At 37.4% G+C, this 18,620-nt stretch overlaps 1 protein-coding gene across 3 annotated transcripts in view; it reads left to right on the top strand.

The window, feature by feature from the left end:
• HMCN1 (hemicentin 1) overlaps positions 1 to 18,620 on the top strand; it is a 541,857-nt gene that overhangs the window by 216,603 nt on the left and 306,634 nt on the right. For all 3 annotated transcript variants that reach the window (XM_010853073.1, XM_010853072.1, XM_010853074.1), the window contains exons 9-11: positions 149 to 293; positions 4,443 to 4,564; positions 9,480 to 9,755. In XM_010853073.1, the coding sequence (XP_010851375.1) occupies positions 149 to 293; positions 4,443 to 4,564; positions 9,480 to 9,755 (543 nt within the window). The remainder of the gene's footprint in view (positions 1 to 148; positions 294 to 4,442; positions 4,565 to 9,479; positions 9,756 to 18,620) is intronic.

Below are 18,620 nucleotides of genomic sequence, written 5' to 3'. Positions count from 1 at the left end.
AGAAAGATAATTAAAGTGATTTTTAGTGATTTAGATTAATTGGAATGCAGAGAATTTACTGAATAGTTTAAGCATGAAGTTTTGAATGGATTAACAGGAAGTACCAAATATCATTGTGACCTTCTTGCCCATGTTCTTTTTTCCCCAGATGCTCCGAAAGTTACAATGCCTGAGAAAACCCCGGGCTACTACCTGCAGCCGGGCCAGATTCCCTGCGCTGTTGACAGTCTTCTGCCTTTTACCTTGAGTTTTGTCAGAAATGGAGCTACACTTGGAGTCGACCAGTATTTAAAGTGTGTAAATGCTTCTGTTAATAATATTTTATACCATGAAACATCCGAAATACAGATAGATATTTATGTTAGTGTGCATATTCATTATACAGTGTTATTTGCTTCATAGTCTTGGGGTGTAGCACTGAGCAAACGGACACGAATCTGTACCTTTGTGGAGCTTATATTGTGAAGAAGGAAGACAGAAATAGATGATAAGTATTCTATGGTAATATAATAAATGCTGGAATACGTTTAAGAGTTGATTGCAGGTTTTATAGAATCTGAATTTTATAGTTTGAGGGCCCCTTAATAAGACAAAGAATATAAAATTATGAATACAAAGTTTGATACTGAACTTTGCAAGAGCCCTTGCAAATGAAAGACCCTGAAGTTTAAACTTCAGTGGCTTGAGGGGTAAGTATGTCTCTGAATCTGATTTAAAGTATAATGATAAGTGAATCTGATGTGTTACAATAAAAAGTAGAGCAGATTATTTCAGGCACATAATTACTGGTTAGTGGACGGCATGTGATTTTGGCTAAGTTGCAATTTTAAAATTCATAGCAGAGACATTTGAATAAGGACCTGAACATGGTGAACGAGATGGTCCTGCAGACATCCAGGGAGGAGTGTCCACATACCAGGAACAATCAGTGCAAGTGCACTAAAGGCATGTGGGGAGGAAAGACAGGAAGCAGCCCGTGGAGCTGGAGCCCAGGGAGCCAGGGGCAGGAGGGTGAAATGCCTGCTGGGATGCTGTCAGGAGACAGACTGGGGTTCCATCGTTGGGTGGGTAAGATCCCCTTGAGGAGCGCACATGGCAACCCATTCCAGTATTCTTGCCTGGAGAATCACATAGACAGAGTAGCCTGAAGGGTCACAAAGAGTCAGACACTGCTGAAACGACTTATCACACACATACACTGCAGCCAACAATCAATGGGAGTGGGCTAGAGGACACCAACTTGCCTTGAGAAGACTGGTGAATTTTCTAGATAAATTTAAGTCATCTAATGATAAACATTAAATAGGCCTTGAAAACTAGATGATGATTTCTGGAAAACTTTTTTGTTGTTGTTAATTTACTATAAAACAATCTACATTTAAGGAGAAAAACTCTAAGTATTATTTTATAAGACTTTCACACCAGTAACTTAATATTCACATAAATAGCTTCTGTAATATGTTAAGTTTTGACAAATCTTAGCTTATACAATCTCCTCATGGGGTCATTTAAAGCAAAAGCTGTGGCAAGAATGTTTATCATAACTTGAATTTTCCATTAGGTAAAGATTGGGCTTATTATTTCCTGCTACTTTCTTAACATACGTCTTGATGATTTCCTTAGCTGCATAGTTAATAACCAGCAACATTAGCTGACCAAGGTATAAAATGACAAAGTTACATACCTAACTGATGAAATCAAACAATTCTGCTTTGGATTTAAATAGTAACATTTCTGAAAGATACTTGGGATTCTTTACAAACATTAATTTATTAATTTCACCCAATTCCTCTGAGGTAAACCACAAGGATTCTTTCTTGCATTTTTCCAACTCTGTGGCCCAGAGCTGTGACATGCCTTGCTGACATTTGTTAAGTTCTTTAGATGTAAGAGTCTAGAGACAAAATTGGGCATGGGTGATGATGGATTTGATACTCTAATCCCAGTTCACTTGCACATCTCTGCCCTAGATTTCCTAACAACTCCAGATGCATGACTGGATCTTTGTCATGTGAGTCACGATGATTTCTAGGGGATGTGGGAGAGAATTCGTTTCCATTAGCAGCAAGACTCATTTCTAACTGACGTGTTCCTTCTCCTGTTCCAAAGGCCGTTCCTTCAAAACTTTTTGTTGTGGTCATACAATCTTAGTGAACTTCCCTGGTGGCTTTTATGGTAAAGAATCTGCCTGTAATGCAGGAGAACTGGGTTCGATCCCTGGGTTGGGAAGATCCCCTGGAGAAGGGAATGGCCACCCACTCTAGTATTCTTGCGTGAAGAATTCCATGGACAGAGGATAATGCCTACTGATAAGGCTACATGAAAAGGAGAGTTGTTTTCATGTAATAATTTCATAAATGAGATAGGAATAAATATAATACTAAAGAATATTCTGTAAGCAACCCATACACTGGTTACGTGCCTTTGAATAAATTACTTGTCCTTCTCCCTACTTTGTTTTTAAAGAAAGGGCCCTAAGACTAGAAAAGTTGCTGCTTTCTATTCTAAAATTTCCATGTGTCTTAAGTTTTTGATGAATCCTAACATACACTTGGCTCTGAAGTAAGCACTGCAGAAGGCACAAAAAATGTGTGTAATTCAAACTCCTATCTTTCTGGAACTTACCCGTACCTTCTAGATAATGGCATCTGTAAACTTGGGCTTAGTATACTGCTTTAAAGCATTCAAGATGCATCTTAGGTGATCAGCGCAGCAAAGAGTAAGTCATACTTCATTTTCTTCTCAATGTGGCAGTAAGGACCACTGGCACCCAACACAGAGACACATGCGAAAGGAAACAGTATTAACTGAAGTACATAGTCTCAGTTACTAAAATATATGGAATGGTCACCTTGCTTACTGTCTCACTTTCCTGATGGCAGGAACCTGTGTTTTGACTTTCTTTTAAATATAGGTTAGTGGTAAATGTACATTAAGAGCTCAATGAATTCTTTATAGTGAGAGTACCATTCATTTGAATTGGGAGGGCTCTGGAGTTATTACTGTGAGGACTATATCTTGTACATTTTCAGCTTCAGTGGAAAGTATTTTGACTCTGCAGTGGGTCATTTTATCCATATCTTGAATGTTTAAAATATGTTGTAAATATCTATGGATGATTATAAGAAAAAATATGAAAGTGTTTATGACAATCATATTTTAGAACAATATAATGCTTATTTTATAGGTTATCAGAATCTTTTAAATAAGAATTAAATGGCTACTACTAAGACATTTCCAGAAGATGAGTAACAAATTGAAGTGTTAGAGGACATGTGTGCTAAGTTGCTTCAGTCGTGTCCGACTCTTTGTAACCCCATGTTACAAAGCCCACTTTACTGTAGCTCACCAGACTCCTCTGTCCATGGGATTCTCCAGGCAAGAATACTGCAATGGGTTGCCAGGTCCTTTTCCAGGAGATCTTCCCAACCCAGGGCTTAAACCTGGGTCTCCCACATTGCAGGCAGATTCTTTGCCATCTGAGCTACCAGGGAAGCCCTGCTAGAGAGCAGAGTATATATATTTATTAAATGAGTGAATATATAATATAAGGAAAAAGATTTGTTTTACCTAATGACAACTTTGATTATAAAACTGATCTTTTTTTTTTTTTTTTTACTCATTGTATACATGTATTGAACCAGATATGGTATATAGTCTTATGTGGAGCTTATACATAAGAAAGTTAAAGAGAATTTATCTTTTTGAGAACCAAAAATTCCGTTTTCTACCTTCATACTTGTTAATTACCTGGTTCAGTTGCTTTGGCTAAGTCCCACTGAAAATGACCAAAAACTTGAAAAGAGAGGGGAAGGAGAGAAGATTTAAGGAGTGCTTTTCTGCCAATTTAAAAAAATGTTATTTATTTAATTATATTGACCTAGTCAGAGAATATTTTCCTAAAGAAATTTTTTGTAGTCTCCGTAACTTGACAGGCACAGACTGTATTTCTAAACAGTAAAGGTAGAGGCCTGATCAAAAAATAATATTCAAAAGAAAGTAGACTTATTAATGTGAAAAAAGTGAAAATTAAAAGTAAAATTATTGGCAGTTTTTTTGAAATGACTTTTGAGAAAAATCAAAGATGTCTCCATGATATTTTCTCAGTAAAAAAGGTTCATTCTTCTATCCACCGCCTCTTTAAAGTTATTCTCACATTTGGGAATGATTTCTCTTGTTAGAACCTAGGAAGATCAATAGAAAAAAACAAAACCAAAGTTACTGTCTTTGCTTTTTGCTCAGATTAGAGAAGCTTCACTTTCTGTTTAAAATATAAGAGGTGTATAGTTTTAAGCTACAAAGAAATCTGCAGTTTAATCAATTTACTTTCTTTAAACTGTTTTCTTTGTTCATTTGAATGAATAAAACGAATAGCGGAATCAGTGCTTCAGCCTGGTCTTGTTTTTGTAGTAACTAAGCATGGTTCTGTTTTCTTACCCCAGAGAATCTGCCAGCGTGACCTGGGATATTGAAGAGGTCACTCTGGCTGACGAAGGCGCCTATGAGTGCGTTGCTGTCAGTACTGCAGGGATTGGACGAGCACAGACGTTCTTCGACGTGTCAGGTAATTATCCCTAACTCCTCGGCAGTTGCCTCAGTATCAACGCAGGTATGGAAATGGGATGTTTGTTAACCAGGCTTCGCTGTGTGTTAACTTGGGTGACCCGTCTTGGACCAGTTACCTAAGAACTCAGTGCCTTGGTTTCCCCACTGTAAAATGATGATAATAGCAGTAATAGTCTCTTTTTTCATGGAGAAATTATGAGGATTAAGTGAGAGAGTATATGTTAAGCACAGGATAGAATCAGGCACATAGAAACAACTAATAGACATGAGTTTTTAAAATTATTGTTGTTGTTATTATTATTGTAGGGGTTTAATATCTTGAAATCCCCATATGGCATTCTCCTTTGAGAAAAAAGGGAGAGATCCATTTTAGAATAGCAAGGTTCAACTTTCCCTTTCTCTTCCCATGTTTATAGTATGCAAAGTGCTTTTGTGAATGGATTCTGACATCTGAGTTGAAGACAGTAAGTGTCACATTCAAAAACACAGGACCTCAGTGATTACAATATTGGTATTGAGAGTGACAGAAGTCATGCTAATTAATTCACATTTAAATAGTAAGTTTCCTATAAATAGACAAGGCTCTCATTATATTATCATTTTTTTCCTCCAATCTCCCAGAATTCTTTAGAAACCAAAACAACTACCATATATTATCAGTGATCAAGATTAAGCTACCTACTCAACATATATCTAGAATTTATTAGAAATTTTGACTCAGTCATTTTCTGCCTGCCTCATAGCCTAGGGTTGATGTATGTTTAATGGTAACCCTATTCCAACCTAAACATGCCTGTGGAGCTTTCTTATAACAATGTCTCAACTGGCAGTTTGTGCATCTGAAAAGTCAGAGGTGCATTTTCTTGGTAAAATTTAAGACAAAAGAAGCTTTGTAACTGTAGGACTATTTAGAAGCCCAGAGTTTACGTTTATTATCAGTAAGTTCAAGCTGAACTTTTAAACTGAGGCATGCAAGCCTGTTCTTCTTGCAGTAAATTATTTGTATTCTCTTATTCTTAGAAAAATAAAGTTTGTCTTCTGAAACGATTTAGCAAGTTGACATACATCATAAACTATTCATTTTTTCATCTCCAGTAATTACGAAAAGCATGGAATCATGTCAACATTCCTCAGCTTCTGGGAAAACAAACACTTGAGCACTTGAGTTTTTTCCCAGCAATATTAATTAAGAGAAGGACAACAGGGAAAAGAGATTTCAGTGAGTGGACTCAGGCGTCTCGCATAAATAACTGGGAAGTGCCAGAAACGACTTGTGAACTGACTTCTAAGAATTTGGCCCTATGGTATCAGTAACTTCTGAATATACACACTGCCCATGCCCTTGTAGTGTTAATCTGTGCCAGCCCATCCATGGTATCACTGGGAAGTTGTACTATGCCAAAGCCAGTTTTCAGGAATTGTGTCCCATTGCTTAATCATCAAAGAGGAGGCAGAAGTATGAATGATATGGCAATGCCTATAAAAATAGAAGTAGCAAGGAAGTACCCCTTTGGACTTGAAAGAGTGGACATTTCTTTCTGAACTTTTATTTTCTTTTAACCTACCAGCCTTAAACTTCCATCCAGGGCCTGGCTCAGTCATCCTACTGTTGCTACTGACTAGCACAAGAGAATCAGTTGTTTATTCATAGGATAATTAGATGTTATATTTTGACAGGAGTGTTGGGAAACACAGCATGATGGGATGGTGATGTTTTACTGGTGTCACTGTGGACATTATTTTATAAAGTCACACAGCACCTGAGAAATGTTTCAAGGAAAATTAAAGTCCTACCAATATGTTACTTGAATATCTTCAGCATTTTCTTCTAGCCAACGATTTTTAGGATTTTTGGTTCATTGGACATATTGATATTGATAATTTTAAGTGCAAAATGGGTGTAAAAAGAATTATACTTCTTGTTTATTGCATATAAACATATAGAAACTAATGAACAGAACTGCAGAAGCAGGAAAAACTCTCTACACGTGGCATTTGGTACTTTAGTACTAGTACAAAGTTATATTAATTTTCTCTACTGAATTTATTTATTAGCATAATGTCCCTCCCCCAACACACACACACACACACACACACACACACAGAGTACCAAAATTTTGGCCTTATGTAAAATTGATTACAGAATACTTGTCAGGCAATCTTAAATTGTAATTACAGGATACTCTTTTAGAACAGGGTAAGACATGGAAATAATATTGTACCACCTCATCACTTTGTAGCTAAAGAAAGTGAAACCCAGAGCAGGCAGGTGCCCCATTTCTGATGACGTGGGTTGGTGGTGAGAAGTAGATTCCTGGCCTCCTGACTTTCAGTCTAGTGAGCCTCACTTAATGTCACAAGGCCCATACTTATTCTTTCTCAGTTTTGAGATTCCATCTCTGGTTCCCTAATCTTAGCCTCAGCCATTCTTTCACTTAGGAATGACTACCCCTCATCCTCTCGGGACCAGGCTGTTTCCAGTAATTTGTTATCTTAGACTCTTCTGTAAACTGCTGTCATGCTCCTCCATCATCTCTCCCATCACCACCCATTTATTGACGTATGCATAAATATTTCAGTGTGCATGATGTTTATCATCTCCAGATATTTATGCAGCAGTGGTATTGGATGTCATGTTTAAGAGCTCTTCTACCCCTGGATATTAGTAGAAAACTGGTGTTTGACATACTTGAATGTATATTTGAAGAGGAAATAGAGTCTAAGGCAGATTATGCAAGCGAGAAAGTTATCAGGGAGTTTTCTACGGAAGAGCACCCGTGAAGGAGTGCAAGAAATTACATCGTGATGCAATCACAACAGAGGCCTCAGTGGATCCTAACGGGGGCTTTGACTCTGGGATGACCTTGAATTGAGGCGAGAGAGCTGTGTGTTTTTCCTTCATAAAGTGGTTACCAGAAGTGGGCTGCAGTGGAAAGGGAGCCTGACCGAGCACGTCAGCTCTCTTGGCTCTGAGCTCAGTAGTCAACAAACAAGAGCAGTTAGGGAAATGAGTGCCTAGGTTCTTGAGAAGGATCTGGGTGAGCACCTGGCATCCCCTGTATGCTGATAATACAGGATTTACAGTTTCTAAACATCCCTAGTCTAACTGAAGAAGGTTGTTTAAAAAGAACAACAACAACAAAGGAAGGTACACAACACCTTTTGTGGTCTTCAGGAAGATTTTGATAGAGTGTTAACACCTATTCACAAATGCTCACTTCTGGGTCTTTGGTCTATATTATCTTGTATGCTATAATCATAGAGCCTTGACGCTAGAAGGGTCTTCTGGATTACCCAATTTAATCATCTCATTTTTCAGGTAGGGAAACATTGTGAATATATTGCCTTTTCTAGGGTCATCCAGGTAAATTGGGATAAAATTAGGCAGCCTATGTTTACCAGATTCAGCAGGTAAAAATAAGGATGCCCACTTACATGTGACTTTCATATAAATATGTCTCAAAATATTTCATGAGTTACAAAAATATTATATATTATTATATAATAATATATAAAATATCTTATATATTATAAAATAATATTCATTGTTAATCTAAAATTCAAATTTAGCAAAGCATCCTGCATTTTATTTGTCAAATCTAACTAGAATTCAGTCAGACCTTTCTCAGTTTCTCATATACTCTTTGTAACTGATTCATTAACTTTTCATAAGAGGTTTTAAAAACATAGCAGAATGGTAAAAATTACAGATTTTTTAAATAATTTAAAATAGCATATATTCCTCCAAAAATGTTTGGAAAACAAAGATAAATATAAAGGGAAATATGAAAAAATATACATATTTCCTTCTCTCAGAGATAACCACTATGGTTATCTCTGTTTTTGGCATATTATTTCCAGGTTTGGGATTTTAGGCTTAAGATACTCATCTGTACTTATATACAGTTTTGAGTAAAGTTGGGTCTTGAATATCTGATCTTCTTTCACATTTCAACTGAAACAGACACATGGCTTTCCAGCTAGTTTTTTATTGCTGTGATTGCTCAACAATGTCTTGGTATAGCAGGTTATTTTAAAGCTTTTGGGCGGAGTGAGCTTTACAGGGGCATTTAGGTTTATCCTCAAACCTAACTAGAGCAGTATGTGATTTTCTCTAGAAATGCTGGTTAAACATTTAATTGGTAAATGGCTTTTGACCACATCTGAAATGAGCATGCATCACTCAATGCCTCTTGTGTGCTTGGTCCTGTGTGTAGACTTTTATTAAAAGTCTATCCCTACTGTTAACTTGAATTTCTTAAACATTCTGCTGCTTCTGAGGGAATATTCATTTTACTCTGCTGTTGCACTGTGTCTTAGTGAGGTGATAATCTCTTTAAAAGTGATGCCATTGTATCTTTGCCGTATCTCTCATCCTTCATGTGCTGTTTTCTTTAAAACACTAAATAAATGGTTTTAAATTTAAAAATCCATAAATGGCTATTTTCTTCAAAATTTGACAGATTCTGTAATACTAAATCAGCATAGTCATATCTTTTTGCCATGCCTCTTTGATGCTCACAGCTGTAACTTATAGATTTGAGTTTTAGTGTACTGTGGTATGTAAACATGCATTTGAAGCATTTTTCAACTAGATGATAATGGAATTCTCCAGGCCAGAATACTGGAGTTGGTAGCCTTTCCCTTCTCCAGGGAATCTTCCCAACCCAGGGATTGAATCCAGGTCTCCCACATTGCAGGCAGAGTCTTTACCAGCTGAACCACAAGGGAAGCCCTCTTGATCACTTGATCACCCCATTTGTATTAATGAATAAGTTCTGTTGTACTGTGTCTTTCCTACCAGTCTTTCCTACCAGATATTCAATACATTCTCATTAAAATTTTAAGCCACCTCTATGAGTGAGTAAAATGACTTCTGGATCTTTCAAGTGGAATCTTCTCATTTCCCACAGAGCCCCCGCCAGTCATCCAAGTGCCTAGTAATGTTACCGTCACTCCTGGAGAAACAGCAGTTCTGACATGCCTTGTCGTCAGTGCAGTGGGTTACAATCTAACCTGGCAGAGGAATGACCGAGATATCAGGCTGACAGATACAGCAGGAATGAGGATCTTGGCTAACCTTTCCCTGGAGCTCAGGAGTGTGAAATTCAGCGATGCAGGAGAGTATCGCTGTGTTGTTTCCAACGAAGGAGGATCATCGACTGAGGCTGTTTTCCTCACCGTGCAAGGTAAGTCCTGACAGTGACTTCTGAGTCATGGTGTCTTTCTGTTTTCCTTCTTTGATCTCTATTCCCTTAAATTGTCTATCTGAGGGTATCTACCCAAACAATTACAGTGTTGAAGAATAGAATGCTTGTGGACCTTGAGGGTATGAAAGTGACTAAGCTGGAAACTAAAACAAAATCCCATGGACAGAGGAGCCTGGTAGGCTGCAGTCCATGGGGTTGCAAAGAGTCGGACACAACTGAGCGACTTCACTTTGACTTTTCACTTTCATGCATTGGAGAAGGAAATGGCAACCCACTCCAGTGTTCTTGCCTGGAGAACCCGAGGGACGGGGGAGCCTGGTGGGCTGCCATCTGTGGGGTCACACAGAGTTGGACACGACTGGAGCAACTTAGCAGCAGCAGCAGCAGCAAATAGTTGACCTTAATCAACAGTTAATCCTAGTAATTGAAGACCTTTATTTTAAGGGAGTAGAAATAGAAATAGTCTCTGGATGATTTAATAGGTTTAAAATTTCTTATCTATTTTGCGAACTTGAAAAAAAAAAACCTTTTAATTGGTAAAAAATAAAAAGCAAAGTTCCCAATTTGAGTGCATTATTTGTATATTTAATTTACTTTTATGGTTTTAATTAAGTTTTAAGATGTTTCCTATCAAGGTGAAATTTTATTGAAACTTTAACAGAGCTGTTTTTACCTTATTTATCTTAGACACATATGCAGACACACACACACAAAGAAGCTAATGATAAACCAATCTTAATTGTCTGTATAGACTAAGGTGTTCAAATAGCTCAAAGCACCGGGGATTGAACCCACACTCCCAGCCATGGAAGGCAGTCTTAACCCCTGGACCAGCAGGGACGTCAATGTGGTCTGCTGCTGCTGCTGCTAAGTTGCTTCAGTTGTGTCAAACCCTGTGCGACCCCATAAACGGCAGCCCACCAGGCTCCCCCGTCCCTGGGATTCTCCAGGCAAGAACACTGGAGTGGATTGCCATTTCCTTCTCCAGTGCATGAAAGTGGAAAGTGAAAGTGAAGTCGCTCAGTCGTTTCCGACTCTTAGCGACCCCATGGACTGCAGCCTACCAGGCTCCTCTGCCCATGGGATTTTCCAGGCAAGAGTACTAGAGTGGGTTGCCATTGCCTTCTAATTGCTACTAAATATGTATGTTAGTCCAGACTAACAAATGAAGATCAGAAGCTATTCCCAAGTATCTCTTTCAGTAGAATCCTATTTGGCTTCTAAATGTCTCTAGAGTCTTAATGTAATGAGCAACTTACTGTTGGCAGTTTTATACTGTTTAGCTGAAAGGTTCAGTTGCTGCCTTAGGAGAGTATTTTATTTCAAATCCTTGATGTGGGAGACTGATTGCCTCAGAATCAGGTCTGGCTACTTGGTTATGGCACTAGAAATAACTTTATAACATGCCTCACTGGGTTATAATGTTGTTGTTTAAGAAACTTACCACCGAGTTTCTTGGAATGCTATTAATGGCAAAAAAGCAAAGTGAAACTACCGTGAGACTTAATAAAATGCTTGACATCTGATTCTGGTTTTCTCACTGGTATTTGAGATATACACTGCAATCCGACTATATGACTGTGCGTCTTTCATTAGTTAGTCGATCTGCTGAAACCTCTGGGGGAATGTTGCTTTTGTAAATGGTTCACTGCATTTCCAGGTGGTAAACGGCCTAAATATTTGAGTCAATCCAAGTAGTAACTTTAGTTACTAGAGTTTTGGAACTATTTTTTTTTACCAAACTGATTATTTCAGATAGGATACATGGTAATGGACTTCTGAAATATGACCTTGGTTCTTTCCCTGATGTTCTGTTACAATGGGATTTTAAAAGAATCAGAGCCGTCCTTGTTTCTCCAGGTCAACTGTTTAGTCCTTTAGTATTGCTCAGTCAATTTGAACATTTATGGATGTTCTCAAACATTTATGGATGAAGACTTTTCCAAGGAACTTTTTAAAAAGCAGATTTCTTACTTCATGCCCAGAGATTCTGATTTCACAGGCCTGGGTTAGGGCCTGGAGATCTGCATTTATAACTGACCTCTCAGGTGGTTTCATGGACAACATTTTCCAAAACAATATTTGAATCTATTCTAAAGTATGAACCTATGACATAGAAATGCATATTTTTAAAGGAAACCCTAAAACTTTTATCTTCTTTCTGGTAAATAGACTTATTGTAACCTAACAATTTAAGTTCTGAGGTTAGATGTCATAAAATATACAAAATATAAATACAAAAAACATATGTCATTATATGATTACTGGTTAGCTTGTATAATCTCTGCCTGCATGCATGCTAAGTCGCTTCGGTCATGTCCGACTCTTTGTGATGCCATGGATTGTGGCCCACAAGGCTGCTGTGTCCATGGGATTCTCTAGGCAAGAATACTGGAATGGATTGCCAGGCCCTTCTCCAGGAGATCTTCCTGTCCCATGGATCGAACCTGGGTCTTCCACATTGCAGGCAGATTCTTTACTGTCTGAACTACCAGGAAAGCCCCTATGTATAATCTCTAGTGGTGTAAATCTGTTTAAAGGCATTATTTTTTGGCCTGTCTAGTTGATCTTGAGTTTGAGTGAACAATTTTGATGAAAAATTAGGTTTTAAAAATCTAACAAAACTATATTCTAGAATTTGATAGCACTGTCTATTAAAAATAAGACTCTAGCTTTATTATGCCCCCTGATTATTTTCTGCTTGAATACATTATTGAAAAGCAGTGGATGGTTGATGAAATAAAGTGCTGTACCTAGGATTATAATTCATGAGAATATAAGATGCTTGCCAACCATTGACACTGAAACATAAATTGTAAATTAATTTCACTTTTATGCAGTTACATGTTTTAAAAAGAATAAATCAAAAATAGTTCAAGAAAGCTTAAAAGATATAATAGCTACTTGGATTGAATACACACTAGGAATATTTTTCTTGCTTGCAGAAGAATCAATAGCTCAATTTATAACCTCATTTATCTTGCTCTGCCTCCACAGATCTGTTTGGAAACTTTTATCTGTAATACTTTTAAAAGTTAAACATCCAGACTTTAAAGTTTTGGTAGTAGTTTTATGAAATGTAATTAGCAAGAATTTTCTGGTTAAAAATAGCATATGTCTAGCTACTGCAGCCTTTTCTCATTAACAATAAAATATAAAGATCCAAAAAAGACAAAACTGAAGAATACCAAAAACCAGTTTCAATCTACAGTGGCAAAAATTGGGGGAGGGATTTTATATATTACATATCAAGATTGGTGTTTGTATAAATGAATTCAGTGGAATGAAAATTTCAATTGGCGGTCCATCTTTTTTATGTCCACATGAAAGCAGAGAGGATGTATCTTTGTTTCTTCATTTCTTAGTTTGCTTCAAAAACAAAATGTTACCCTTGAGGAAGCCAGCACTTAAACCTATCAGTAGCGATAACCAGCTAGTTAAGAAAACAGTAGGACGAAAAGTGGGCAGGAAGCCTGGCTGCTGCTGCTGAGTCGCTTCAGTTGTGTCCGCCTCTGTGCGACCCCAGACTCATCGCAGAGCTCTGAACTCTGCCCCCTGCTGTACTGCGGGTTCCCTGCGCTGTACTGCGGGTTCCCACTAGCTGTCTATTTTGCACATAGTACTGTGGATGTGTAGAACCTAGTCCTCCAATTCATCTCACCCTTCCCTTCCCCCCAGGTCTACAGTTCATTCTCTACACCTGTGTCTCTATTCCTGCCCTGAAACTAGGTCCATCTGTACATTTTCTAGATTCCTCATTCATGTGTTAATTTATAACATTTGTTTTTCTCTTTCTGACTGACTTCACTCTGCGTGACAGACGCTAGGTTCACCCATGTCTCAACAAATGACCCAATTTCATTCTTTTTTATGGCTCAGTAATATTCCATTGTATATATGTACCACATCTTCTTTATCCATTCATCTATTGACGGACACTTAGTTTGTTTCCATCGGAGAAGGTGATGGCACCCTACTCCAGTACTCTTGCCTGGAAAATCCCATGGACGGAGGAACCTGGTGGGCTGCAGTCCATGGGTCGCTAAGAGTCGGACATGACTGAGCAACTTCACTTTCACTTTTCCCTTTCATGCATTGGAGAAGGAAATGACAACCCACTCCAGTGTTCTTGCCTGGAGAATCCCAGGGACGGGGGAGCCTGGTGGGCTGCCGTCTCTGGGGTCGCACAGAGTCGGACACGACTAAAGCGACTTAGCAGCAGCAGCAGCAGCAGTTTGTTTCCATGTCCTGGCTACTGTAAATAGTGCAGCAATGAATATTGTGGTATATGTATTGGTTTCAATTATGGTTTTCTCAGGGTATATATCCAGTAGTGGAATTGCTGGAAAACAAATTTATGGTTATCAGGGAATAAGGGAAAGGGAGAGAGAAATTGGAAGATTGGAATTGACATATACATGCTACTATATGTAAAATAGATGGCTTGTAAAGACCTACTGTATATGATAGGGAATTTTCTTCAATACTCTGTAATAACCTACATGAGAAATGATCTAAAAATCTAAAAAAGATAAATATAAATATGTGTATGTATAACTGATTCGCTTTGCTGTACACCTGAAACTAATACAACATTGTAAAGCAAGTATATCCCCATAAAATTTTTTTTAAAAAAAGAAAGTGGAAAACAAAAGAGATCAGATAATTACCTTTCCCTAAACCCTTGCAGGTCACATTACCTAGAGTCAGCCACTCAGATGCTCCCTGTGGGAATTTTAGTTTTTACTGAGACCATGGACATTTATAAGGCTTCCGTTTTGGCAGCATCATAGGATTTTGAGTCCAACAGCAGCAGAAGTAAATGATCCAGTGGCCTTTTTCCATCACTTTAATTTCCCTCACTGACTGTTAGGTTCATTATCAATTTATCAAAAGAGCCTTGAAAGGAAATGCTGATCTCAGAACCTGGCTGTCAATCAGTTCCACTAATGAGCATGAGAGAATGTGAATGGGTTGATATGCTTATTTCATTGTGCAAATTCCTCGCTCTGGAGGTAATAATGTAACTAGACACAGGAGATTTTCCCAAAAACTCTGTTTACCTCAAGCAGGGTTTATCACAAGATTCAGAAGTACAGCTGTGCAAGCAAAATAACAAACAAAGAGAAGACATTCATAATTATGCTAGGAGGACAAGAATCTGGATTGATACATACATAAATGTGATTGTTGGTGTCAATGGAACTATAAGCAACTTTTTAACTTTGCTGTTCTGTACTTGAAAAAAAAGTAATGGAGATGAATTTTCTTAAAACTTTGTATAAACAGGATTTTGAAAGTTTTGAAAATTCTGGTGTTAATTGTATTAGGGAGATCAAATTATATGTGAATAATATATTTTCTTTGTTTCTTTGCTAAATATTCTATGACTTTGCTTTATAACTTTTATATTTAAAATAATTAAGATAAAATTTAGAAAGTCAATAGGAGATAATGTAAAAATAGGGAATAGTTGAGAAATTAGGAAATAATTTCTCAAAAAAGTGTCATTAGAAGTTTTGACAGTATAAAAAATCATATTTAAAAGCTTATGGGTGTGGAATTTTATAGGATTATATCACAGAGTCATCTATTTTAAATAATTTCTGAACCAAAATGAGGAAAAGCAAAAGGAGAAATGAAGAGTATCAATTGATAATTAAATTAGGTTTTCTTATAATGAATAGCCCAGTAAGGGAGTCTTGAAAATCCCCTTATATTTCCCCTTTGCATTATTTTCACAGGAGTACATTTTGATTTTTAGAAGTCTGAATCCATGTTTGAATAATAAGAATTGAATTGAATTAGTTCATCTGTTTTCCTAGACATTTCAATACATTGAAGTCTTCCTAGTGAAGCTTTTATTTTTGGAGGTTGACCCGAGACACATATATGCCTGCTTTAAATACTAGTGCCGTAAATTGTTCTCGTAAAACTTCCAAATCATTACTGGTTGTCAAAAGTTAAGTTTATTCAGTTCCTTCGTTCTTTGATGTCTCAGTGTGAATCAACACACATGAGTAAGATGCTGTCTTAAAATACTAGGTTTTGGTGATTTCTGTACTAGGGATCTTATAAAGAGGATGTTTCAGGTTTTAAGATTTGAAGGAAAATATTCTAGGGGTATTTTACATCATGTATTTCCTGCAGTGAAATCCAAGGAATATGTAGTTTTCCTATAGAAATATTTGCTTTCCTAATTCTTTCTATGCTGACTGTAAACTTTATGAAGAGAAAAGTTTAATATTAACTTCATCTGATGAATGTATTCTACTGACTCCATGGTTAGGGGCAAACTTGTGTTATAATATGATTCAATTCCATACAGTTAAAATGTAAAAAAAAAAATCAATATTGCGCATTTCATTGTTTTTGTCTTTCATGCAAGGTATCTATATCTTGCATAGATCTTATACCACTTTTTAAAATTTGTTATTTTTTAAACTTTTTAATTTGTACTGAGGTTTGGCCAATTATTAACAATGTTGTGATAGTTTCCGGTGAACAGCAAAGGGACTCAACCATACAGATACATGTATCCATTCTTCCCCAAACTCCCATCCCTTCCAGGCTGCCATGTAACACGGAACAGAGTTCCACGTGCTATACATGGTCCTTGTTGGTTATCCATGTTATTAGAGCAGTGTGTACACGTCCATCCCCAATTCCCTAAATATCCCTTTCCCCATCCTTACCTGCTGGCAACTGTAAGTTCGTTCTCTAACTCTATGACTGTTTTTAAAGTAAGTTCCTTTTTATCATTTGTTTTTATAGTCCACATATAGGGGATGTCATTTGATATTTCTCCTCTGGATCTCAGATCACTTTAATTGCAGATAGAAAGAACCCTATTTCTCTAAAACTTAGAAGACAGAAACTTTACTGAAATGTTTTTAAGTGGAAGTTATAAGGAAGTTTAAAGAATTAGTTATTTGCATTATAAAAGAAAAAGAGATGTGATGACCTAACAAATACTTCAAGTATATGAGAAATTATTATAAAGAAGTTTTACACCAAGGACATTATAATTTTGAGCAAAACTAGACCATGGGAAAAAAATGTATATTAAGCCAGACCTGATGGATTTAAGTGAGCTAGAAAGATGTCCAGATGTCAGGGAGGTTAAATGATGGAAGCTAATATCTTTTACAGTGCAGGGACTGTTGGATGAGAGGACAGATGAATCAGCAAGCACTTCAATCCACTAAATTATCCAGGTGAAACTACAGACATTTTAAAATGTTTGAGAATTTGTGACATACATTATATCATCTAACTCTCACATGTTGTGTGTATTTGTATTGATATCTGTATTTTACCCATAAAGATGAAGAGCCTCTGCGGAGTTAGTGGCTTGCCCTAGGTTATAAAGCCAGCGCATGGCAGAGCCTAGATCTGAACTGGGTCTTTCCATTGTTCTGCATAATATATAGAAATGCCTGTGCGTGCAGTTAACAGGCCTAAGGCACAGGAGGGTAGAAGAAAGTTTAAAAATAGAGAAAGGATTCTTCAGTATCTGTAGGAAATTGAGTACTGAAGTAAAATTTTTTAAATAGAAAAGATACAAAGTGTCTATAAATTGTTGGCACATGAGTCACAAATAGCTGGAAATCTAAATCTAACTAAAAAAATGAAACAGTTTAGTGACCCTTTTGACTTAAGTTCTGGTAGAGTGGCTGGTAAGGAACAGCCTAGCGGAGAGAGAACTGTGAGTATGCACGCAGAGAACCTGTAAGATGACTAGGCTGTAAGCTACATTAGGGCACGGCCCAGTTTTCTTCAGTTTTGTGTCTTTGGTGCCTGACATAATGTTAATTGTTTTATTGACGTATAGCTGCTTCACAGTGCTTGTTTCTGCTGTCCAGCAAAATGAGTCATCCACACGTATGCATGTACCTCCTCTTCCTTGGATTTCCTTCACATTTAGGTCATCGCAGAGCGTTCGGTGGACTTGCCCCGCAGTCTGTTCTCATTAGTTATCTAGAACACGTAGTATTGCACACGTCTGTGAGAAGACTGAACGAGAAGCAGAGTGCTTAGTTAGGTGAAGAAACTATTGCCAAGTCTGAAAAATCCTTTTGTCAGAACATGTACTAACATTTTATTTGATTCTGATTCCCTTGAAACATTGATTAATGTTTCTTTGAATTATTTTATGCATTAAGAATTCAACTAAAGAGAAAATTCTGTTTCTAATTCCCTTGAAACATTGATTAATGTTTGAGTTATTTTCTAAATTAAGAATTAAACTAGGAAAATTCTGTTTCTAAAGTTTAGATGTTTATAATACAGGAGAAACATAAAGACTTGCTATTTTTATACATGAGGAAGGAGCTTTGGTAAATAAAGATGGAATTAGAACTAATGCACGAAGTGGGAGCACTTGCAGGCATATCTGTAGAAGGGTGTGATATGTTAGGGGCGTTTGGTTATTGTGACTACAAAGCTGATCACTGTTATATTGATGGGATCCTCATGTATGCTATTAATTTTCCCATCAGTTGCTCAGTCATGTCGGACTCTTTGCGACCCCATGAATTGCAGCACGCCAGGCCTCCCTGTCCATCACCAACTCCCGGAGTTCACTCAGACTCATGTCCATTGAGTCGGTGATGCCATCCAGCCCATCTCATCCTCTGTCGTCCCCTTCCTCCTCCTGCCCCCAATCCATCCCAGCATCAGAGCCTTTTCCAATGAGTCAACTCTTCACATGAGGTGACCAAAGTATTGGAGTTTCAGCTTTAGCATCAGTCCTTCCAAAGAACACCCAGGACTGATCTCCTTTAGTATGGACTGGATGGATCTCCTTGCAGTCCAAGGGACTCTAAGAGTCTTCTCCCTGTC

Source organism: Bison bison, unplaced genomic scaffold (assembly GCF_000754665.1).
Source record: "Bison bison bison isolate TAMUID 2011002044 unplaced genomic scaffold, Bison_UMD1.0 scf7180017864322, whole genome shotgun sequence".
NCBI lineage: Eukaryota > Metazoa > Chordata > Mammalia > Artiodactyla > Bovidae > Bison > Bison bison.
The sequence above is the reverse complement of the archived record's forward strand: the minus strand, read 5'-3'. Positions and strand labels throughout refer to the sequence as shown.